The 24,339-nt window shown below is 41.8% G+C and overlaps 1 protein-coding gene across 2 annotated transcripts in view; it reads right to left on the reverse strand.

The window, feature by feature from the left end:
* Window positions 1-4,451: 4,451 nt before the first annotated feature.
* Window positions 4,452-24,339, reverse strand: part of LOC121188927 (A disintegrin and metalloproteinase with thrombospondin motifs 2-like) — a 106,775-nt gene continuing 86,887 nt past the window's right edge. The window contains exons 5-22 of one of the 2 annotated variants that reach the window (XM_041048873.1): window positions 23,960-24,043; window positions 21,994-22,150; window positions 20,861-20,966; window positions 20,426-20,569; window positions 19,707-19,839; window positions 17,734-17,847; window positions 17,487-17,632; window positions 16,974-17,149; window positions 14,568-14,701; window positions 14,350-14,473; window positions 13,728-13,808; window positions 13,463-13,626; window positions 13,166-13,322; window positions 12,920-13,055; window positions 12,530-12,737; window positions 12,013-12,142; window positions 11,563-11,649; window positions 4,452-8,108 (exon numbers count right to left, since the gene is read on the reverse strand). In XM_041048873.1, the coding sequence (XP_040904807.1) occupies window positions 5,662-8,108; window positions 11,563-11,649; window positions 12,013-12,142; window positions 12,530-12,737; window positions 12,920-13,055; window positions 13,166-13,322; window positions 13,463-13,626; window positions 13,728-13,808; window positions 14,350-14,473; window positions 14,568-14,701; window positions 16,974-17,149; window positions 17,487-17,632; window positions 17,734-17,847; window positions 19,707-19,839; window positions 20,426-20,569; window positions 20,861-20,966; window positions 21,994-22,150; window positions 23,960-24,043 (4,728 nt within the window). In that variant the 3' untranslated portion in view covers window positions 4,452-5,661. The remainder of the gene's footprint in view (window positions 8,109-11,562; window positions 11,650-12,012; window positions 12,143-12,529; window positions 12,738-12,919; window positions 13,056-13,165; window positions 13,323-13,462; window positions 13,627-13,727; window positions 13,809-14,349; window positions 14,474-14,567; window positions 14,702-16,973; window positions 17,150-17,486; window positions 17,633-17,733; window positions 17,848-19,706; window positions 19,840-20,425; window positions 20,570-20,860; window positions 20,967-21,993; window positions 22,151-23,959; window positions 24,044-24,339) is intronic. The other variant, XM_041048872.1, reaches the window with a different exon arrangement.

The following is a 24,339-nucleotide window of genomic DNA, read 5'->3' on the forward strand; positions in this document are numbered from 1 at the left end:
CCCGAAAAAGGGCCATTAAATGTGATGGACCAGTGTGTCACACAGTAAACACATTTGAACCAATGTTATAAGGACAGGCTAATATCACCTCAAACCTCAAAAGAGGTTTGAGGCTCATATTCAGTTTGAAATCAATCATCACCTTGTTTAGTTGCCAAAGCAACATGGGGATTGGTATACTTGGGTGGGGAAGCTTCCTTTAATGGAAGGGAAACACATGAGTCATTTGGGTCAACAAACTCCCTCTGTTGGATGAATTTCTCTGTTGTTAATTACACTTTTAAAATCTCTCAGACACTTTAAACCTGTTTGATATTTCACAGATTTTATTATGAAGGCTACTGAACTGTGTTTCATTACGTTTTAGGAGACTAGAGTTCAAGTAAACTGAGATTCAAATCCCACCAGGAAACTTTAGGCAGACGTGACTTCCAGCAAAGACCATACTGACCAAATTTCTGGGTAAAGACACATTTAGAAGCAATGAATAATTAGGCTGATAGATATTTTTATCTAGAACAAGAATTTCAGTTTGTATTAAACTGAACAATATGATGAAGAACCCATTTTTGAGGATTTGGGGCAGACGCAGGGAGAGTTACATAAACACAAAGACTGTCCACTGGACGGCTTTGTGGTAAAACTGGTTGCTATTTGTGTCTTGCTTAAGCGCAAAGATTTAAAAAAAAAAAAAAATGGATCAGAGGGTGGTTGGATGGAGGCAATGTTTTTTTTATTTTTTATTTTCCCTGTCTAAATTTTGATTACTGTTTAAAACTGAACTGATTTCCTTTTCATTGAGAAGCAGGTTTCTCTGACACTCAGCATGAGTTGTTTAGAGGATATCTGGAGTAATGACCACAGACCACTGACAATGACCAGATTCTGACCACTGTGGTAATTCAGTCATGAGTGTGTATACAAGGGTAAAATATGTGTAACAGCTACATTCATTTTATAAGGGTTCATTTTGCAAATATGATCTGTGACTACTGTCAGAAAGTTTTAATTTCCTAATGAGAGGTCTCAAGATATTTCTATAGTAGGCAAATACTTGTTATTCATGTTTTATTAGAGAACTAAAAATGTAAATCTGTAGTTCAATATATCTATGATCTGACATATTCATTACCAATATTACATGAGATGTGATCCACAAATATATATACAATATTTGTGGATCACAGGACTTGTCACCAGAGAATTTATGCACAGAAACATTCTGCTTTAGACACTTCAGTCAACAATCTTCCCCTGTGTTTGGGGAAAAAGGCTTTCAGATGTGTGTGTGTGTGTGTGTGTGTGTGTGTGTGTGTGTGTGTGTGTGTGTGTGTGTGTGTGTGTGTGTGTGTGTGTGTGTGTGTGTGTGTGTGTGTGAGTTTGTTGGGGGCAGCATGACCCCTGATGAGCCAGATGAGTCACGTTTTCTTTGCATCCAACCCATAAAGAGATTCTGGGCTTTTTATGGATTTCTAACAGACCAGTCACAAGGAGCTAAATTTGCCTCAAAGACACACACACACAGAGAGATGCACTCACACACTTGCACAGCCCGGCACGTGGCTTCGTTCAGTTATAGTCCTGACAGACTCTCAGGCACCGCCACACTGACTGCATTCATCAATGTACATTCTGCTAATGACAAACACCAGACACAACATCAACCAGGCTTCAATTCTAAATAGAAAGGCAGGATGTAAATTCATGAAAGAAACAACAAACACAAGATTAGTTAGCGGCTTTCAGCTGAGCACCAACCCACAGATGATGAGCCAACCGCATTCAAACTGAGGTAAAATCACGCTGACATTCAATAAGTGCAGAATTATTTTTCATAGTTTTTTCCTCACGGTTTGTATATTTCAACAATTAACATCTTACAGAAACGTTCTCGTGGTGATAACAGCCTTAGTGAGTATGCTGTGTACTGTAAATGACAACACAGTATTTCAACAACACTGTAAATCTGAGGCAAAAAACAAACAAAAAAACATTATTATACTTAAAGGCAAAAAGGGGGTTAAACACTTCCAGTCCTGTCCCCCACACCTCTTCTCTCTGTCTTAAACCTCTTGTTCTCATCCACTTATGGGTTCAATGAGAATTAGATTGATACGGGAGGATGCTTATGTTTTATGGCTGATAAAAGCTTCAGTGTGTAAGTAGAGTGAGCTAGACACTTTGAGTTGAAGGATGGATAAATGGAAAAGCTCTGATTGTTGAGCCAGGTTATTGATTTTTATCACTGAGCTTCCAGCTGCCAGAGGGATTCTGAGAAATGGTCTTACAGTAAAGCCATTTTCTGAAGGACAGGGGAGTTTCTTAAGAAACGTGACTATTTCTTCCAAGAAGTTGTTTAGAAATATTTTGGGAAAAAATGATATCTAATAAACATGTATCCAATACAGCTGCCACACATACATACACAATACATTTGTGAAGCTCGTGTTGCATCAGCAACAAAAAAATCTATTGCAGCAAACCACAACATGAAACCATCAGCTAAGAGGAGGATCCAATTAATCTCACAAGATCAGAGAGAAGACACATGGATGAGCCTCACAAATTGTGGCTGACATTATACTGTATTGGAATGAAAACTGCATTTTTTAAAAAAAAACTATGATTATCTATAATCATATCAAATTTAGTGTAGATCCCATGCATGTTTCTCTCCTTGGTGTTCTTGTTCATAAGGTACGAGTGACCTTGCTTTGAACCATACAACCTTTTCAAAATTGCCTGTTAATTTCAGCAACATTTCAGTCCAATGATTTATTGGTCTGAATAAAATCAACAAGCTTAGCACTTAGACTCAGATGTCAACAAATACTGTTATCCCATACCATATACAAAATTCCTCTGTAATTTGGACTGATTTAACCCCAAAGCACAGGAAGGTACTGACCTTAAGGAGGGACATAAATCCTATCGCTTTATTTTCTGGTGTTATTTGGGTATACATACACTAAGCTTTTTGTTTGTCTCCCAGGGGAAAAAATGGTAAATGGCAGTTAGTGTTATTGATCATGCAGTCCTAATTTGCTGCACAGTGTTCCTGACAAGAGTTTATGAGTAATCTAATATTCTGATGCCAGTCATGTTCTTCAGAGGTATGGATAGACACAGTGGAATGTTTAAGTACTGTAACAAGGATGTAGCTTTGAAAAACGACCAAAATGGAGCAGGGAAGAAAAAAAAAAAAAAAGACAAAGCCAAAAAACAACTTTCTGGTTTATGAATGTAGAAGATGTAAACAATTAAGGGTCAACTTGAAGTCTTGTTTATTTCGGGAATCAGAAAAATGTTCTTCCTGGTGTTTGTTTTTCTCTCAGTGTGGATTGTTGCATATTTAAAGAATGCAAATTGAATTTTATTTATTTATTTATTTTATGCCAATAAACGGAGTGAGTAAATGGAGTGACTCAACATTTCTCACAAAATCAGTCAGATGCAAAGTTAGATACTAAGCTTGATCTGATGAGTGCAGTGTAATGCTGCTGGTAATCCCAACACAGCAATTCTGTTTTCCCTTTTACTCCAAGTGGTATCTAAACATGCAGATAGTTTGGGCTCTATATGCAAAGGCTTTGGTCATCTGCTAACCCCAGCACAACAGAGGTGAATGAAAGCCTTTAGTGATTAAAATGAAAAAAAAAAAAAAACATCTAAAAAATATCAGTAGCAACATGCTTTTTCAGAGACAGTATCCAGACCTCACTGTGGAAAATTTTCAATTGCTTTTAACCTTCTGTGGAAAAGAATACCCTCTCACAAAAATTGGGCAAGTCATTTCCTGGGCTACATTTTGAGTCCATATCAAAGTCAGATATTTTGTAAAGTCATGCTGACTCATGTGCTGGACCTTCTCCATCGAAAATGAAGAGACAGAGCTTATCTTTATTATATATTAGTCCCAGTTTTAGCAGTCAGTGACTTTACAATTTGGAAATCACAGTCCAAGGACAGCTGTGCCCTGACTCTGATATTCTCATTCTGTTAAGATTAAGAAACGCAATTAAGTTTGAGTGAATACAGCAAACATGAATTCATGTGCTCTGTCTCCCCCTATGTGCCAGATATTACATTACTCTGGAATTGTTAGTTAAATACAAATCGAAGGCAAACTTGTAAGCATGCTATAGATAATTTGATGAGGTTCTTGCTTAACAGGTACAAACTGGATTAGAAGCCATTAAGTGTTATATCACTGAGTTAACCGAAAAATAACACAGCAGTCAGGCTCACAGTAGCTGTGTCCCACATATTAGGACTGACGGAGTGACATAACTACTACTGGTTGTAGCCAAAGAGATAAAGCAGGGCAGCATGATAGTAATCAGTGTGACAAAATCACACAACACTGACAGTTTGCAAAATTCCACAGGCACTTAAACTTTAATAAATATCAAACATTAAGTTCTTTTTCATATGTACAGATATTGTACAGAAAGATCCATAGGTGCTTTTGCAGTTGCTGCAAGTTAGAGATGTACCAATGATAAAACGTTTAGAAAAGAACATATACTGGCCGTCAAAGCTGCTATGTGCATACAGTTAATACAAACAGGCTTATCATATTTTTTTTGTATTTTGTATTTTTGTATATAAGTGAATGCATGATGGACAATGCTTTTAGCAAACATAAGAAAAAACAGCACCATACTTGACTGACCGTTAAAAAAGAAAAACAAAGATTGCAATCAATATATATATATTTTTCTCTTCAATAATTTTGTTTTTACAACTAGCTTAGTGAGATATCAAAATATACCACCAAAATCCAGGAAGCACCAAGTGTATACTGACTCTTAACTTCCTGAGAGATGAAAGACCCCGTGCCGCCAGACTGTTTGCTTTGGAAAAGACAACATGATCCAAGCAGTGTAAACTTTCACAATGCAATTAAACCAAAAGGAAACTTTGACTTTTTGATTGTTTGGCATTACCATATTGCTTTCAGGCCTCCAGAAGCTCCAATTCGCAGTGTGTGTGTGTGCATGTGTAGGTGTGTATGCGTGTGCAGGGTGTTCAGAGTGGTGGCCATTTAAAAATGAAACATATTTATGTTGTGCTACAGTAGCAGTTATTAGGGAGTTGAGAGGTATTAATATGTTTGGGGGAAATGAGCTGCAGTCCTGGGCAGTAATATAATATTGGATGGAGATTTGGATTCTAGGTTGTAGATTTTGTTGCTCCATAAGTGCCAGCACGGATAATACCATTTTACAAACTACATTACATCTTATCTACATCATCCATTGAGTGAGTCATCAAACAAGACTGTGGGTGGTTTAGAGGGATAAAAGCTTGGCTTTGTAAAGTGCTGGTCAAACTGGATATACACTTTTCATCCCTTCTGTTTCTCATTATTGTGTTTACACAGGCGAGGCGATTTGCCTCAAATCTGCAACAGTCTGTACTCTAAAGGGCTTTTCTTTATTCAAAGCAACTGTTCAAACATTTGGCCATGATATTCTCTCTCTGCAGCAGCCCTGATTGTCATGATAGTGATATGACAGAGTTTGTTTTGCTTTTTTTGTGGAAAGGCCTGATAGAAAGCATCATGGCAGTTCACAGAGGGGTTCAAACAACACTTACAAAAGTCTGTAAAGAAAATGTTCATCTCTATAAGAGAAATGAGAAGGCTTAGGAGGTCTATCATGCTGCGTGGCCTCTCTTCATCCTGAGGAGAAAGTTCCTCTTCTCCTCCAGAAGCTCCTGAATGCGCTTGTTCCTGGTTTTTTCTCTGAGGTTGACCCGGCGCTTTGGGATCAGGTTGTTTTGAGATATGTCGCTGTCAGCGCCAACAATCCTGTTGTATAGGATGTCAATGGAATTGTTCTCGCCGTTCTCCTCAGCTCTTCCCTTAGGTCTTACAGCAGAGCCTGTGGTGGTCATGATGGCAGGTTTCTCTGTCATAGGAGTGAAGGAGGTGGGAGGTGAAGCAGTGACGGGGTCTGATGTTGTCATGGGAACACTTACAGGGATGTACTCAGACAGGTCCAGCCAGGGTGAGGAGGCGAGATCCGTCAGATCCTCGCTGTGGATGGTCGGGATCACCATGGTGAGGCCGTCATCCAGCACCATGGTGTCACTGACCACTCCCACATTGCTGTAGGACACTGTGATATCATCACTACTAAGAATAGTCCCACTGGTCACTGTGACATCACCGCTGCCGTTCATTGTGACATCACCAGATGGCATGGTTCCACTGGGCATCGCAACGTCATCAAAATGAATGGTACCAGTTACAGGATCATCCAAAGGGCTGGGTGTTATTGCTCCGGTGGCTGTGCCATCATGGTACCACAGTGGAGTTTCATCGGTAGAGTCTGTGTTGTTACTGATGAACGTGACATTGACTCTTGACTCATTAAAATTCGATGGGTCATATATACTAGTACTAGAAGAAATAGTGGAAGAAATGTACTGTTTTGATGGTTCTGGGCTTGTATATGGAGAGGGAGCTGTGGTGTAATAAGAAGATGTTTCATGTGTTTTCTTTTTTGGATTAGTCTTTTTCATTGTGCCCTTATTCTGATTAACTTTGGCCTGTGAGTCTTTGGCATTTTGGGGTCCTGGTTTTGAGTTTGTTTTGTGGTTTGTCTTGGTTTGAGTTTGTTTTGTCACTTTTGTCTTTGGCTGCATGTTTGTTTTGGGACTTGTCTTTGGTGGAACATCCTTTTTGGGTGTGGGTTTGGGTTTTTTCTCAGAAGAAGGCTTCAAGGGAGTAGTCTTTTTGGGAGTAGTGCTTGCTGGAGTAGTCTTTTTGGGAGTTGTTTTTTCTGGAGGAGTCTTTTTGGGAGTAGCGCTTGCCGGAGTAGTCTTTTTGGGAGTTGGTTTTTCTGGAGGAGTCTTTTTGGGAGTAGTGCTTGTCAGAGTAGTCTTTTTGGGAGTTTGTTTTTCTGGAGGAGTCTTTTTGGGAGTAGTGCTTGTCAGAGTAGTCTTTTTGGGAGTTGGTTTTTCTGGAGGAGTCTTTTTGGGAGTAGTGCTTGCCGGAGTAGTCTTTTTGGGAGTTGTTTTTTCTGGAGGAGTCTTTTTGGGAGTAGTGCTTGTCGGAGTAGTCTTTTTGGGAGTTGGTTTTTCTGTAGGAGTCTTTTTGGGAGTAGTGCTTGCCGGAGTAGTCTTTTTGGGAGTTGTTTTTTCTGGAGGAGTCTTTTTGGGGGTAGTGCTTAATGGAGTAGTCTTTTTGGGAGTTGTTTTATCTGGAAGAGTGTTTTTGGGAGTTGTTTTTTCTGGAAGAGTCTTTTTGGGAGTTGTTTTTTCTGGTGAATTCTTTTTGGAATTGCTGTTCACATAAGTATTGTTTTTTGGAGTAGCATTTGTGTTCTTTTTGGGATTGATCTTTGGTGGAGCATCTTTTCTTGTAGTATTTTTCAGTGCAGTATTCTTTTTTAGATTGATCTTTGGTGGAATTACCTTTTTGGGGTTTTTCTTTGGAGGAATATTCTTTTTTGGCTTGGATTTTAGCAGTGTGTCTGTTTTTGTGCTATATTCTGCTGGATTTGTGATTGTTGGACTTGTGGCCGCTGTAAAGTCTACAGTAGTTATCATACCAGATGTTGTTAGACTGTTTGTAGTGCTCTGCAACTGTGGATCTGTGCTGTCTTCTATATCTGGGACAGGCAGTGGCAGGGCATGAGCAGTAATACTGGGAGAGGTGGTAATGACTGATGTGGTTGCCATGGAAAAGGTGATAGGGAAGACAGGAGCGCTGGTGGCATCTGGCTTGTGATGGCTTGTGATCACATCTGTGGTGCTGAGTGAGGTTGGGGTGGAATGAGGAACAGGAGTGGTAAAGGTAGGGGGATGAGTGGTGATCCAGGGGCTGGTGGTAGAAGCCGAAATGGTGGTGACGACAGGTTTGGTGGGTTGAATGGTGGTGAAGCCAGAGCTGAGGGTGCTAGTGGGTGGAGGAGCTGTAACACTGGGGTGGACAGAGGTGATGGGGGTGGATCTGGAGGTGATGTTGGGTAGAGGCTCAGTGATGGTGACATTGCTGCAGGACTTGCAGCATATACGCTGGTAGTCCGGTAGAGAGCAGTAGCGTTTCAGCACCTCCATACGACAGAACACGGAGCGGTCTCCATGGCAACGCTGGCCTGTGAAGGAGAGAACAGAGAGCTGAGACTGGGCGCAGCCAGGGGTAGAGACTATGTAGGGGTGTGTGTGTGTCTGATTGGGGGGATATGTCCTTGTGTGTGAAATAACGTGTAACAAAAAGAGTATATTATTTAGCCAGTAGTCTCTGCGTGCATGTTAGTTTATACACAAAGTACAAAAATATGTGTGTGTGTGTGTGTGTGTGTGTGTACTGGTTCCACACCGTGCAGAATACAGTAGTAAAGCCAGACCATTAGCAGAGGATGCAGCGAGGAAGAGGAGAAAAACCCAAACATCAAGAGCAGTCATGAGATTAGTCCAGAACAACTGAAATGGAAAAAGAAGGGTCGCAAGTCTTGTGTTGTAAATATAACTGTCTTTCAGGTCTGAATATTTCATCTAAATCATTTGATATCTAATTTTGACTACTTCTTGCTCATGCAGCTTTGTGTTGCCTTTGCTTCAGGTGTGCATCATCCTTCAGTTAAATTTTCAAACTCTACCACTTGACTTGTACCCTTTTTGTACCATGCCAGTAAAAATAGCGGTGTTCTCCTGGCAGTGTTTGACATGTTCTCTGACAAATAATCTAGCCAGTGAACATTCCTAGGGAGAGAAAGATCACACTTTTTAAAACATTTTTATTGATACAACTTTGCTGTTGAGAATGACAGGAACTGAAACAATGAGATGTACGCCCCCCCTGCTCAATATATAGATATATTCTTTTCTTAAGAAAAATAATTCAACTGTATCGAAAGTTACAAGTTCACAGTCACTTTGGTAAAACACTTCATTACTTGGAAATCAACCAGTCAATCTGTTTATCGATTTGGAATAAATAAATAAATAAATAAATAAAAAACAAAAAACAAAAAAAGAAGTATGAAGTACATAAATGATATTTGCTGTTCAAATAAAATACATAATTTCCATGATGATGTAAAAACTGGAATGGCACATTAAGTGTCATATGAAACATTTACAAAACATTAATAAAATTTCCCTGATAAATCAAAGTGCATATAGACGCAGTGCACGTAGTCCATCTGAATGTTTCTTCAACGTTAGCCAAACGTTAGCCAGCCCCACGCAGCAGGCCAGTGAAGCCACAAAACAGTTACCCATAGTATAGAATATTATAGAAGAAGATAACAGTCATGAACATTATTAAATACAGTCAACACCAATGTTATATACAGTATCGCACTGCTAGGTCTGGCTTGGTCTCATACAGTCCAACTCCAGCAGAAGGAAACCTTGGATAGCTCGCTACATAGTCACAACAGAAATATGTGATCACAATACAATGACAAGTCTGAAGTGTTTTTTTTTTTCTAGATGCCATATGTGTCGATACCCTAGGCCCTTTGTAAACCCTTCCCAGTAGTCGGACATTGGTCCAACATCACCTTGGTAGGTTTGATGGTTGGCGGGTGAGAGTTTGTTAAGTTGGTTTGAAGCTGCCTCTATTCCGAGTGAAACTTTGAATGAGTAAAGCCATCTCTTTCACAGATAAATGCCATTACATTCAATCCAAGATAAGGCATTGTTCATGTGGTTAATGTTCATCAAAATAAAATGAGATCATCGGACGCTCTCAAATCAAAGTTTATGAGGTATTTCTGTATCTGATTGCGATGTGTAAAAGCCCGAATGATGAAGCACCCTTACACACACAGACACACACACAGACACACACACAGACACACACACATACACACACACAGACATGTACACATGCACACAAGCACACAGACATCCATACGTGCACACATGCACACACACATGCAAACACAAATCACACAAACACACTTTCACCAACAAGACAACTATTTCTCCTTCGCTCGCCCATTCATTTACTCACCCATCTAAGCTTACACACAGGACACACATGCATCCATCCACATACACACAGACACACACAGATGCACTAACTCTCACACACACACACACACACACACACACACACACACACACACACACACACACACACACACACACACACACACAGACATATATATATACACACACACACAGGTGATGGATGCAAATGTGCATGACAAAACGTGATCCTATCCTTAAAGAAAACAAGAAGCGACAGTAAACCACTGATCCATCTGAGAGAATGGAGAGGCAACTAACTGACCAAGTCCTGCATAATATAGGTCTAACCCCTTCCCCCCGAAACACTTAACCTTTATTAAATATTCATCTGTATTCATGTAAAATCAATAAAAAAATACACATAACAGTCAAGGATCTAAGCGATCAATAGCAGTCCAAAGGTTTTAGGCAAATAAGCTACAGCTTATTCATGGTAAAACATTATTAATATTATTGTTACTCATATAGATTTAGATTTATATGTATATATAAATACAAATATATTTATAGATGTATTTGTTTAAAGTCTGCAAGCACAAATAAGCTGCATTTATTGAACTTTAGTATAACAGTCAAAGAGAGGATGGCTGATGGTGAGGTGAAATGGGAAGCAACCTCAAGCGGTCAGACTACCCTGTTGTTTTTTTTTTCTTACTTTTTTTTTTTTTTCAATTAGCCTTTACTTCAAGATTCTTCACCTCACAGTTCCCTCCCCCCCAAAAATCAAAAGGTTTACTTATGTCACTTCCTGTCCCTGTGCTGAGTTCCTGTCAATCTGAGAATGGAACATAGAATGAAACACCATTCTCATCCCCGAATGGAACCAGGATGTCAGATGAGCATTTTAGCAAAGATGTCCTCATTGTGACAAGATCACATTCACAATAAAGCTTTCATATTTTTTTTATAACTTTTTTTTCTATATAGATATTTATATACCTTTTCTGTTTATTTTCACACCTGTTTCTCCTCACAATGACAGTGCGCTACAAAAAGAAAAAAGCGCACCTGCATCTCAGGAGTGGTAACCCATGACAACACGCAGCTAGCTCGCGCAAAACATGGCCGCCAAATGCAGAGGGGGTCCCTCACATGTGAACGGCTCTTCGACACGTCTCAGGAGGTGTCACTGAAAACCTGTTCGCCTCGCCACTTCGAATCCTTTTCACATCAAATTTTTTGTTGATCTTTTGAGTTTTCGACTGGCCAGCGGTTACAACACAATGCTCCACAAAGGAGAGAGAGAGATAGAGAGAGAGAGACAGAGCAAGAGAGAACCAACTAGCACACACAGGAGCCAGAGACCTCCCCCCAGTCAGAGCTGTCTCAGACACAGAGAGAGAGAGACAACATCCCCCCCCCCAAAAGAGAAGCAAAAGCTTTGCCGCTCGCTCACGGGCATGGGCACAGGCACGGGGCGTGGGGGAAGGGCGGGTCAGGGGGCCAGCCGGGGCCGGCCCTGCAGAGACAGAAGGACAGAGATGGGCAGGGCCCAGCAGAGGACAGACATGCAGCTGCGGCTGCCGCTGTGGAGGCCAGGTTGGGAACTATAGAGGGAGGTTTTACGTGAGGAGATCTTCGGGAAGTTGGGGTTGGGGCGGGACAGCCACTGGATCAGGATGTTGCCGTTCTTGTTGAGGTCTGATGAGCCCTCTGCAGAGACAGGAGGAGAGAGAGTGTTCTTTCAGTGTGAAGGGAACTCTTTCAGTGGTTAATATATATATTTTTTGTTTGATCACATTAGCATTGCCCCCCATTTTCCCCCTTATATATCGTCAAGGCTGGCAAAATCATCTTATTCCACACTGTCTAGCAGTTTAACATACATACTATATTCTATATCAGTTTGTTCCAGCTCCTAATTTAAGCTATGTGGTCTTTAAGCCATTAAGTTTTTTTTATGGCTGAGTCACTGTGTCAAAAAATATTGTAGATGTCACATGATGAGTGTCTACTTCTACACAGTACTGTTTGCCCTGGCAGGTTATGTATGGCTGGAGGTTCCTCAGCACTCACTGGGACATGGATCCAGGCGACAGACTCTGATGGTATCAGGCTTACTGTCCAGACACAGGCCAATGGTGTTGTCCCTGGTGTGGCACAGGGCCTGCCTCTGCTGGGTCCCATTTCCACATGTCACAGAGCACTGGAGATGAAGAACATTAACACAAACCAACACATTCTAACAAACCACTTGGTAAATATGGATGAAAACGTTTTCAAGTTCACAAAATATAAAGTTGTACAAAGGCATGTAAAGGCCATTAACATCACAATTGTGTTTTTGATCATTATGCTTGGTTTACTGGAAGAAGTAACAGTCAAGATCACATGATCTGTTTTTCAGAGGCTTGTCAAACCTGCCAAGAATACAGTTCAGAGGAAGCCTTGTGATATTTAAAACAAAAGTGGAACCTAAAATATCACTAAAATATATCACTACACACAGGAACTCTAAGTGCTCATATATTACTTTCTACTTTTCAGTTTCATTTTGTGAAGAGCCCTGATGGCCCATGTTCGGCCTGCGCACCTGTGACCACGGTCCGACTCTCCACTGGGTGGGACAGGCATGTCGGTTGCAGGGTCTGCGGGACTCGGGCCGGTCGTCATTGCAGTGTTTATTGTGGATGGAGCGTGTGGTGTTGTCATCTGACGGCTGGACGCAGCTGACTGAGCGTATTTGCATGCCCGTCTTTCCACATGGTTTGCTGCAGTTCTGCCACTCCCCTGTCACCCAGCTGGAGAACATTACGGGAAAGAGAAAAACAAGAGTTCTGAGGGCATGCAAAATGTCAAACTGCCGAGGTAAACAACGTCAGAGGAGGGGAAAAAAGGGCCGACTGAGTGCAGAAAAAGCATAAAGTTGTCTGTATCATAGTGTTATATTTTTACTGTTGTTGGCATATAACACAATGCATACATGGGTGGAGGACAGGGCTTCTGGTTGCAGTCTCTGGTGTCTCCTCTAGGTTTCATGTTGGACTTGTTACAGAAGCTCTTGTGGACCATCTTACTGTCAACTTTTCTTCTGCAGCCGTATCGCAGATACTGCTTCCCTAAAGCGGGAGGGGATCGAAAATTTAACACAAAAATATAAAGACAAGGTTGCAAAATGCACACAGGTGATCTCAGAGACACAACAGTATTTTCTTAGCTCTACTCGTACCTCCACCACAGGGCTTGGAGCAGTAGGACCATCTCTTTGGGGCCCACTCATAGGCACTGTCTTCTACTAGCATGTTGTTCTGAATGGCAGAGTCACTGTCCATGTTCATCATGTACTTATAAGACAAATTCACATCCTCATCTCCATGTAATTTCATCTACAAACAGAAAGTTCATCATACAGTGAGAAATAAAATGGCATTATTTCAGGCAAAATGTTGATGTATTGAATGTAATTTAAATAATCTGAGGTGCAGAAAATGTTTGACCAAATTCACCACTGTCTTCATTTATTTACCATGATAAGAATTCCATGTCTGAGAGGACCAGTGGTCTGAAGGGTCTCTTTGTCATTGTCGTTTACATATTCCCACTCCACGCCCTTTTCTATGACTGAGTGGGATTTTGGGAATTCATTTTCCCCATTCATGAAAAACAGTCCTGATGCCACGTTCTTCACAGCTGTAGTTGTGTGAGAAATTTATATTAATTTCACTTTTCACATAACACACAAATGCAAGGATACAGACATAGGCACAATAACAATGTAGAGCGTCAGATACCTAAAGTGTGTTTAGTTGCTTTCGACTCTTGGATCAGGAGGTGTCTCGCTCCTCTGGGGATTTCAAGAACTTTGAGGAAACCTGAAATGAAACGCACATCTGGTTCATGACTCCAACATCTTCAAAAGCTCATTTTACAGTTTCCTGACAAAGAGCCTCAGTTTATTGAGTAAAGAGCTCTTACTCATTTCAACCAAGCATACCTGCTCACTAGTTAAAACCCCTGCAGTCTTGGCTATTTTCATCCAGAACAAACATCTGATTCTGGGAATTTTGGTGCCATAATGTAGATCTGTCCCAACGTCAAGAGTTAGATAATGTACTTATAAACATTAGCTCACAGACTGAGGTTTGACGTAACTTCTTGGCAATGTTCGACTTACATGGAAACATGTCAACTCAAATCTCACTGAGCACAGTGTTAGAAATCTTCCTCTAGAGGGCGATGTTTAACTAAACATAAGTAAATACAGAGGAAAAGGGTCCAGCTTATAAACAAAGGACACCGGCCAACTATTTATCCTGTACTTACAAGCGTGTTAGACAGCTGGTATGCTGATGGAACCAAATCAGGCCTGTCCAAGATGTACATGAGGGCTATTGGGACTGTTTGTGTGTTTACCTTGTTTCTTGGCAGTCCGGGTGATGGTGTCTTTGAAGGTTTTGCAGCTGGAGTTGTCACCTCCACACACTCCGCACTTGTCCTCCTGTTTTGAGGAGCCGACCACACCGTCACAGCCCACTTTCTGTTCATGAGGACATGGAAAGATTAACACATGTACATCCAAACACCTGCAGCACTCTTGCTCTCATACACACACACGCACTACTGTCACTCACCTCGCACTCCCCACGCACACACACACTGTGTGGGTCCTTGTATGAGCAGCGTGTGCCGTCCAGGACCATTCTCTGCATGAAGACCACATCTTGTGTCTCCTTGGATTGGCAATGCAGGTGGCAGCGTTTGTTAGCTGGGAAACAAACACACATTCAAAATGACCCAATTATTCAAATGACTGTCAGAATGGCACGTTTGCAATCTTTTCTCGTTTTCTGATGATTTCATCCTTACAACTAACATGTGGTAATTTTTTATGTTCTGAATGAGCTCCCCATGAGTCAGCGTGACGCTGGGTCTCATTGTGTCTGTCTGTGTGAGTCATACTACAACTACATGAGCCTCGAGAGACAAAACCTGGCAGTTTATCCCAGTGAGAATGACAACTCCTACTTCATCACGTTTATTAGAGATGGACATAATCCAGAGACTTTGTCTTGTGGTGCTTTGACTCTAATAAACAGGTGGCAGAAGTGCTACTGAAGAAATATAATGTGTGGGAAAAAAAAACACACATTTCTGTCAGGTTGAACTGAGAAAGCACATAAACAATACATGAATTCCCTTCTCAGTGATCTGAATGAATTCTCTCCTACAGTGTGAGAAATAAGTTGTGATAACTGAGGGGGCTCATGCAGCGCGCTCACTTTGAAGGTGTAATATATCTGTGTCACAGTGAATGTAGTTTTAAAACACAGTACATTTAAAAATCTATACAGATATATAGCTTACATGATCAAAACTCACACATGTAGTACAGACGTCAGACATTCAATCCAAGTGGCTATAAAACAACCACCAAATAAACATATTCTATGTTATTAAAAAATTGTGCTGAAAACATTTTAAAACATGAGTAATAAAAGTGAGTATTTACTCTGTTATAGACTGCAATAAAGACTATATTTTGAATTCTGACTGGTTTATTATATGTCCATTCTACGTTAAAGACTTAAATGAGGCTTTTAAAATATGTGGAGTGGAGTAGCAGAGCTGCAGAGGTTACATTGGTTAGTCTGCATTTATAATTTGCACACTGCAGCTGCAGCACCAGCAAGATATAATGTACATCAGTTGCTTGTTCACTGTCAGTCGTACTTTCTGTGCTGCTTCTCACCTTTTAACATTGCAACATGCAAATGCAGTTACAGTTTGGATAAACAGAAAACAATTTGCTGAATTTTTAAGACCCTGCAAAAATGTTATTTTGAGGTTTCCAGGAGGCCCAAAGTGTGAGAGACCCTGCCACATTTTGTTCACTGTTCGATGAGACACTTCATCGGTGTGAGAACACTGAAAACAGCCGTCAGTTTTGGGCTTTAGATCTAATGTGACAGACCAAAGCGGTCGGATGAATCCCTCTAACCAGTTGGTTGAACAGTCACACAAAAAGGGCAGCCTTACATTTCATGTTTCTTTGCGCAGGAGTATTTTACAGTATATGTGTTGACTCGGGAACAGACCCAAATAGAGACCAAAAAAAACCAACAGTGTGTCAAACGTCTCTAAACAAATACTACAATTTCACACTCGGAGCAGGCGCTCTTTTTCTCTCCTCACACTATCTGGAACTCAGGAGATGACAGACCATGAATGGAATTCAATTTCACCTCCCTGTTCACTTTTTTCTCTCTCTCACACACACACACACACACACACAGACAGACACGCACATCTGCGCTCGCACACTCACAAAAAAGTAATCTGAGATTGAAAAAGCCTTGCTGAAAAATATGGCATTTAGAAACGATAAGAGCAAAACAGAGCAAAACAATTTAGTGAGGAGCCTCTTAGCCAAGTGTGTGTAGCATGACCTCCGATTAGATATTGAGACAGCTCAGCACTTTTCTTTAGGGCTGCCCTTTAGTTGGATGATAATTTAATATGTATCAGGAAGGCAATGACACCTCCACTTAGAGACAGGGTAGATCTGGCAGCCACACACACACACACACACACACGTATCCTCACACTTCTCAATAATGTGAAAAAGTTTTTGGATATTGAGTGGGATAGAGAAAAAGGTGGAGGAAGAGGGGGTTGGTGAGGTTCAAATGACATAAGCAAATGGGTGGAGAGAGAGAAGACACCAAGTTCAAAGAAGATTGTTTTAAAAGAGATTTTCAAAGACATGGTGTGTTTTTATGGGAGGGCGTAGACATACCTCAAAGCTGTACTCAGCAGGACAGCCAGATGTCAATGACCATTACAGAACACAACCTATATATAAAAAAAACCCTCTAAAACCCAACCACATTGAAGAATTATGTGTTTGTTTCCTCTTTTTCCACATCATGATTTAGGGTTTGCCATTCTCAGGTTGGCGTCTTTGTTCTGAGAGCTTCTTTCTGTGTCCACCTCTCCACCAAACCTCCCCCCTTTTCCATCTGCGGGTGTACACTCACGGTCTGGGTGTTCATAAGGCAGCCAGTGGTGCTTGTTGCTGTGGAGTTCAAAGCGAGGGTCCCAAGCGTGGCATTGCTCCTCTCGCGTGTCACTGTAGATATCCTCACACTCGTTGGCGTTGCACATCTGGAACTGGTAAGTTGTTCCCACGCAGGTACGGCCTCCGTTGGCTGGTCTGAAGGTGGCAGGACAGGAATGTCACACATGACTATATTTATCCATCTAAATGTGTTTTATGTTTTACTTTTATGATTCACTGGCTTATATTTGAAAACCTGGGCTAGAAAGGATACAGTTAACACAATAACACATATTATCATGATCTATGTTAAGTGCCTCTCTGCAATTGCGATTATCAAGATACGGTGTGACTGATAGCAAAGGCTGACTATCAAAAATTCATATCGAGGTATGACTGCTAAAAAGAAAGGTCTAGAGCTTCAGCTGAACTACACATAATTAAGCACAGACTGAAATTCTGCTATTTCACCATTCTACATCCAATTTCATACCTTGGATTGTCACAGTCACGTGTGCGAAACTGTACTCCACCACCACAGGTGCGGGAGCACTGGCCAAACTCACTCCATGAACCCCAGTTTCCATCTTGCTTTATGATGTCAGGGGTCAACCAGATGCAGTGACCTTTAAAGCAATGCTACAACAGGCCAAGAACAAAAGACAGTTGTGGTTTCATGTGTTGCTCAAATTATTTCTTTCAGACATAATATCTGTTAATGTATAGTTGTGGATATATACCTTCCCATTCCCACACATGGTGCCATCAATGGGCGGTCCTTTCTTGGTCTTGCAGAAGAACGGATTGTCTGGGTGGCTACACCACAGCTGCTTACATGGGTCAAATGTGCGATACTGCGGGGCACAAAGAGAGACTCCTTCTTACAATCAAAAGCCCAAACACAGAGCACACACACACTGGGAAACAGGCTGTCAGTAATACAGATCAACCATGATGAGATAGCCAGAATGAGACTAAACACTGAAACAAGGCAATAAAAAGAGAGATGAGAAGAGAGATATCACAACAACAGTTTTATACCCAACAACAACAACAACAACACCGATCCTGTATGGTGTCACCGCACCGTACACTACGCTCCACTGAGAAACACACAGCCATTCATGCAAACTAAACCAAATGATGAAAGAGAGAGAGACAAGACTCTCAGAATGGGACAGCCGTGGCTTAATTAGGTCACTAGGGAGGTCAGAGGGCACAGGGCAGAAGGTTAAAAGGCCAAAAGGTGAGGTCTCAGTGACCTCTAAAATGCCCCTAGACACAGATCAAGGACCAAATTCTCCTCCTTGTCTGATATGAACCATTGATGAGAATACCACCAAAGTAACCTGCGGTCCAGTGTCTGAGGGGCCGTGCCCTCCTCCCTCCTTTTCACAGATTTCCCTTCCCACCGTGACCCAAGGGGACCTTTGGTAGGTCAGGGAGCGAGTCACAATCAATGGCTAGACTGTGGTAGGTAATCACCAATGACATCAGACTGGAGGATCCTAAAAGCTGAAGTAAAACATGGAAAAACAGCCTCTGTTCTGGCTCAGCCCTTTCCCCTTGGATGGGAAAGACATCTTTCCAACCTTTTCCACTCGTTTATGGTCACAAGTGCGCCAATATAATGAGGCTCTTCCTGCCAGCGCTGCAGTGATTTAACACAGATTCGCAGGAAAAGAGTTGGCGTATGGTACAGTTCAACTGTTCAGCTGCACCATAGCGACGGAACCAATGAACCACTAGAGTCTCAGTGTTTTTAGGGATTTTAAAGGCACTTTCTCTTGAAATGTGAGCGTTTTAGAATCCTGCAGGCTAACATCCAAAATATGACGATGGGTAGAACAGAGAAACGAAGTACAGTAAAAAATAAAAGTAAGGAGCAACATTACAAACAATTACAACTTCAGAGGACAAATAGAAAAAGAAAATCTGAGAAAACAAATGATGGGCCACATGTCCTCTGGGAGGTGGGGGTTACCTTACCTGCGTTGCTGACTGGCCCGCCTTTTGTAGCTGAGGGGAATGGGTTTGACAAGAGAATAGAGGGTAATCTAGCAACGTGTGCAAAGCCCCTGAACAAGCCCTTTGTCAATCAAGCAACAGCTTCGCAACAGCGTGCCACAGTGGCTTCACAGTCATAGAGCGGGTGAAGGTGACAGGGGGAAGGTAAGATGCCTGTCAAGATGCTGCAGCTGGGTGAAGCTACTGTGTGACCTTTTGTGTTTACAAAAATACTGTTTGTGGTGTGTTCATGTAAAGGCACTGTGGTACCAAGGTAAGTGTAGTGTTAACATAAATATTTTATATAATTAACATTATTAACAGGAAAAAACCCCAAAAAGAAATAGCTATCAAAACCAATTACCTGCTTTTAAGCAAGATGTCAATCCCACCAGTGGCGAGGAGAGGAAAGCAGAGGACATCAGAAGAATGTGAATAGTTGTGTATATGTGAATTGTAAAAATTTAATCTCAGAATGACGCTCTTTCCAAAAGAAACAGCTTGAACTGACTGCGTTCAAACTGGGTGTACCCCAACTCTGAAAAACCGCATCATCTCAGTAGATAAAATAATGTTTAACTTGAAAAAGGTGGCAGCAGCTCTTATAGAAGTTGCCTTCAATATGTCCCTTATAATATTAGTGCAGGAAGTAAGTGTTAGTATAACCTAGCTATGTTTGTGAAGTCAGACTACGGGGATCTCTTACCGCGGTGCACATTGTGTAGCCCACACCGAAGTCGAAGCGGCACTGTTCATTCATGGAGTAGTGCAGACCAGGGAGCTGAGGCAGTGAGGGCCAGTTGTGGTCAAAGGGGTCATCACGGAGACAGTCATAGGAACTGAGTGAGAGCAGTCCAAGAAAATGTAATGAGATTTTAGTATCTACTTATGTCATTGTTCGGTTATATAATTAAGTTCTGCAAATTCTATTTTTTATTAATAAATCTAATCTAATCTAATCTAATCTAATCTAATCTAATCTATTCTCAATAGCATTTCCTTAATTAATCAACTACAAAACATCATAACATAGTGACAAACAGCCATAACAGTTCCCCAGAACCCATGGCGACATCTTCAGAGTGCTCATTTTGTCAAACCAAAAGCACAAAACTGAAAGATACTTGATATATCATTATTGAAGGCTATGAAAACTAGCACAGTTTCACATTTCAGTAGCTGAAACTACTGAATGTTTTGGCAATTACATTAAAAATGAAGCAAAACAGTTAAAACAACTTTTATCATAACGTTTAGGATAATAACATCTAACCTTAAAAACACAGATTATTGGCAGGAAATATCAACTACGTGCAAATTCAGTCTAACATAGCAATGAAAGTAATGACCCTTAAAAAACCTATATAAACAAAATCCTTGTTTATCTATGTTTCTTTGTGTGTGTGTCAGAATGTGTTGTCTCACTGAAGGTAGCGTCCCAGCTCTTGCATGCTACATCTGGACCAGTGAAAGCGGTGGAAGGCAGCTTGCACCAGGGGAGCCATGATGCTGCCCATGTGTACCTCATCTCCACAGCGGTTCCCCTGGCCATCGTGCTCCATCCCCAGCCTGCAGAGAGAGAGAGAGAGAGAGAGAGAGAGAGAGAGAGATTAAAACAAGAAGACAGGAGAGAAGTGAAGGGAAAAGAGAAGAACCAGTGGAGACAGATTGGGAACATGTGGGAGGAGAAGAAGAACAAGAAACAAAGGAGGGAAGCAGTAGCAGTTCTCTCATCAGACACTGGCTGAGGTGACCAATGGACCAAAACTGTAATAAATCAATAGAGTGAGTGATTGCTCTGTTGTCTTATGCTGTACCACGTAAGACAGCTTGAAGACATCATTATGGCTGTGCACTTACACATGTCCGGTCTCGTGCGCCACCACAAAGGCAGAGGAAAAGCCGTCCTCATGGTTCAAAGTGCAGCTCCTCACCGGATGGCACATACCCGTCACTGGGGCGTAACCTAGGCAACCGGAAGGAGAGGGACACACACTTCAAAATCTGTAGACTTTTTGTTATATTGGACTGAAACGTTCAGGGAGTGTTAACGCCTTAACAATGTTCAATGTTAAACTAAATGACTAAATAGACAAAAACTAATTTGCTTGGCCAGTCAAAGGTCATTTTTACGTGGTATTAATCTTAATATTTTACACAAAACGAAGCCAAACAAACTTATACACACTGCACGATTGAAAATCAGAGAAAGGAAAAACTTTTCAAATTATTTGCCCCTTTATCCAAATGATCAACAGAAACAGAAACTGTCAACCAGTGACATAAATGACTTCATATTGTCTGACTACTCATTATACATGTATTTTCTTAAACTGGGTAATCTTGGCTGGCTGGCTAAACTTGGTAAAATGTTTCATTTTAAGTAATTTCCCAGGTAATTCCTCAGTTTTACTGTTCTAAGTAAAAGACACCAATGATCAGTAAGAAGAATCCAATTTGGGTAAACTATACCCAAAAAACTTACACACACAAACACGCACGAGTGGGTCACACACACACACACACACACACATAAGAACAAACACGTATGCGTGTTTGTGTGTCTAATCCTAACCCTAAACCGTCGCCTTCCGCCCCCACATATGCCAATCTCCAACTCCCTGTGTGCTTGTCTGTCCCGTACTGCCTTTAATTGTGGAGCTGTGGCTGGCCCAGCTCTGTCTATTGATTTTCTGCTGCTGAAGGCTGAGCCCAAGGGCAGCTGAAGGGCTTCTGGATAGCTAGGCCACTGCCTTTAGAGGCCTCTCCCCTGGGCCAGCCTGTTAGTCTGCACTCTGCTGCACAGAAAAACCACCAACCACCAAACCCACAGTGTGCTATCCAGCTGTATAAGGCAAAGGAAGGAAGAGGGGAGTTTTCTATGTGTACGTATGAGTTTTAGGTCCTCATGAGGTTTGGCACGCAGCTTGGATGTACGTAGAATATGTTAAACGAAAGTGGTTACATAGGCTTTAAATTCTGCCCTTTATTACCCTGCATGCCTGTGGGGCCAAATTCCTGTCGTGTGAGGAAGATGGCGTGGTCGTGATACTCAGCGTCCCCTGTGTCCTGCTTCTGCTGCAGAAAGGCCCAGCGACACACATTCTCCAGACTCTGAGATGGGTTCCCCAGCTCAATCAGACTCATGGACTGGAAAGAAAGACACACGCACACACAGACACACACACAGACAGAGGCACAGAGAGAAGAGGGTGTAAAGATTATACATAAACAGGGAAATATACCTGCTTCTTGTTTCAGTTCTGGTACATCATTTCATTCAACCCTGTAGAGGGCAGTGTCACAATGTTATATATTGTCAGCACATCTTGCAAATTGCTGAGGTGTACGACACACTTTTGCACGTACACACATATACACACACACACACACACACACACACACACAAACACACTCCAAGGGATCTACAGTACTCACACAATAATGCTTAGGAACCTGTAATTTTCAATAATGAACATGAAACTGAACACAGAGCTGCCTCTTAATGAGCTATGCACTAATAGACAAAAACATGTCCAATTACAGAATATTTACTTATGATTAAATGCATAATACCGACACCCACACAAACAACCAGAAGCCAGCAATTCCTTCCATTCACCTTCACCTCTCATGCTCTTCCTCATTAGGATCTCTACTCTCCTCCTCTCCTCTCCTCTCCCCTCCCCTCGCCACATTCTGCTGTACAAGTCTTTCCATCTCTCTCTCTCTTCCACTGCTTCCTTTTTGCCTCACTTTCTATGTTTCCTACATTTCCTGTTTTTTCACTCATGCACAATACACAGCTGAATCAAACAGCGAAGAATGTGTGTGCGCTGCAGCAAAGACATATGGCCTGCCTCTGCACACATGATGGATTGTGAAGTCTGCACTCTGCACAAACACCCCTTAGACAGAGTGCACTGTACGCGTGTGTGTGCTTTCTCACGTTCATCAGGTGCTTGAGTGTGTGTTTCAGTGTATTTTTATGATCTTTAAAAATGTGTTTGTAATGGTGTGTGTGTGTCGTGTACATGTTGGAGTGTGTGAGTGTGTGTGTGCGCCTGCATTCAGGGTCACATAGCCAATCTGCAGACTGTCTGGGTGCAGCTCTGTTGCCACGGTAATTGGGGATGATGGACAGCCGGAGCTTTGGCTGAAGCTGCATAGGGGCTGGCCCAGAATGACCAATGTAGGAGTGTGTGTGTGTGTGTGTGTGTGTGTGTGTGTGGGTGTGGGAGTGTGTGTTCTCAGGCTCCACTGGGACTGTAGACATGTAGAGAGGAGAGGAAGAGATAAGGCTACAGCAGCATAAGTGTATCACAGAGCACCTATCCAGCAATAAAATCATTTGTATCATCCTGTGGGGTAATCCCTGTCCTCCTCCATTCCTGCCATGTCCAGCTTTATCTCTCTTTTTCCCTCTCTGCCACTCTTTCTCTCTTCCTCTCTTCAGCACAGACAGGAGATAGAGTTACAGCGAAGAAGAAAAGGATGCTACCCCCATCGTCCGGTCTCTCTGTTTATGAATGAGGGAGGGCTATCATTGATTGTTTATCTTTGCCTGGACTTCCCATGATTCTGTGCTGCAGCCTACTGGGAGGAAGGCTGATTGCATAACGGGCAGAGTTTCTGTGTGCTTTGGTGCTGAACTGTGAAGGCGTGCGACTTGAAAACACTCCCTTGGGACGCCACATGCTTTTAGTTCCTCTTTTGCTCAGTCCACTGGAATAACAGGCTCCGGGCATCAGTGCGTGCTGATGAGTGTGCGCGTGTGTCTGTGTGTTTGTTTATGAGTGTGTGTTCGACTTGGCTGTGCTTACTGTAGGTACTTAAAGCGATTGTAGCAAAATCCTAGTATCAAAGATGGTGCAGATAGAGAGAGTCAAAGCATGCACTTTTCAAGAACGGCAGCTCACTTGACTTTTCAGTAGAACCCCGTGTCCTGTCAGGTCTTACCTTGCCATAGCCCAGCATGATAATCCGCACCAGCACCACATTGATCTTTGCTCCCAAAGACTGGTCATGGTAGATCTCATTCACCTGGAGTCACATAGAAAGAAACACAAGGGGGAACACAAATATCAGTAGTAGTAAAAAAAAAAAAAATCTAAGATATAAATGGACTGAAAATTGTAACTAATTGCTTTATTAATGGTTAATAAATATGTGATAATCACTATATCTTTACAGATAGTTATGAGCTATTAACAAGGCCAACTTTTGAGTTGCAAGGTTTCTGCTAATTAAGTGCTTTCGCTCTTTCTAATAAGCCACCAGCCACCACTACCACTGTCAGATGTAGTCAGCAACTGGGTTAGCTTAGGTTAGCAACACTG

The sequence above is a fragment of the Toxotes jaculatrix genome, chromosome 10 (genome assembly GCF_017976425.1).
Source record: "Toxotes jaculatrix isolate fToxJac2 chromosome 10, fToxJac2.pri, whole genome shotgun sequence".
Taxonomy (NCBI): Eukaryota; Metazoa; Chordata; class Actinopteri; family Toxotidae; genus Toxotes; species Toxotes jaculatrix.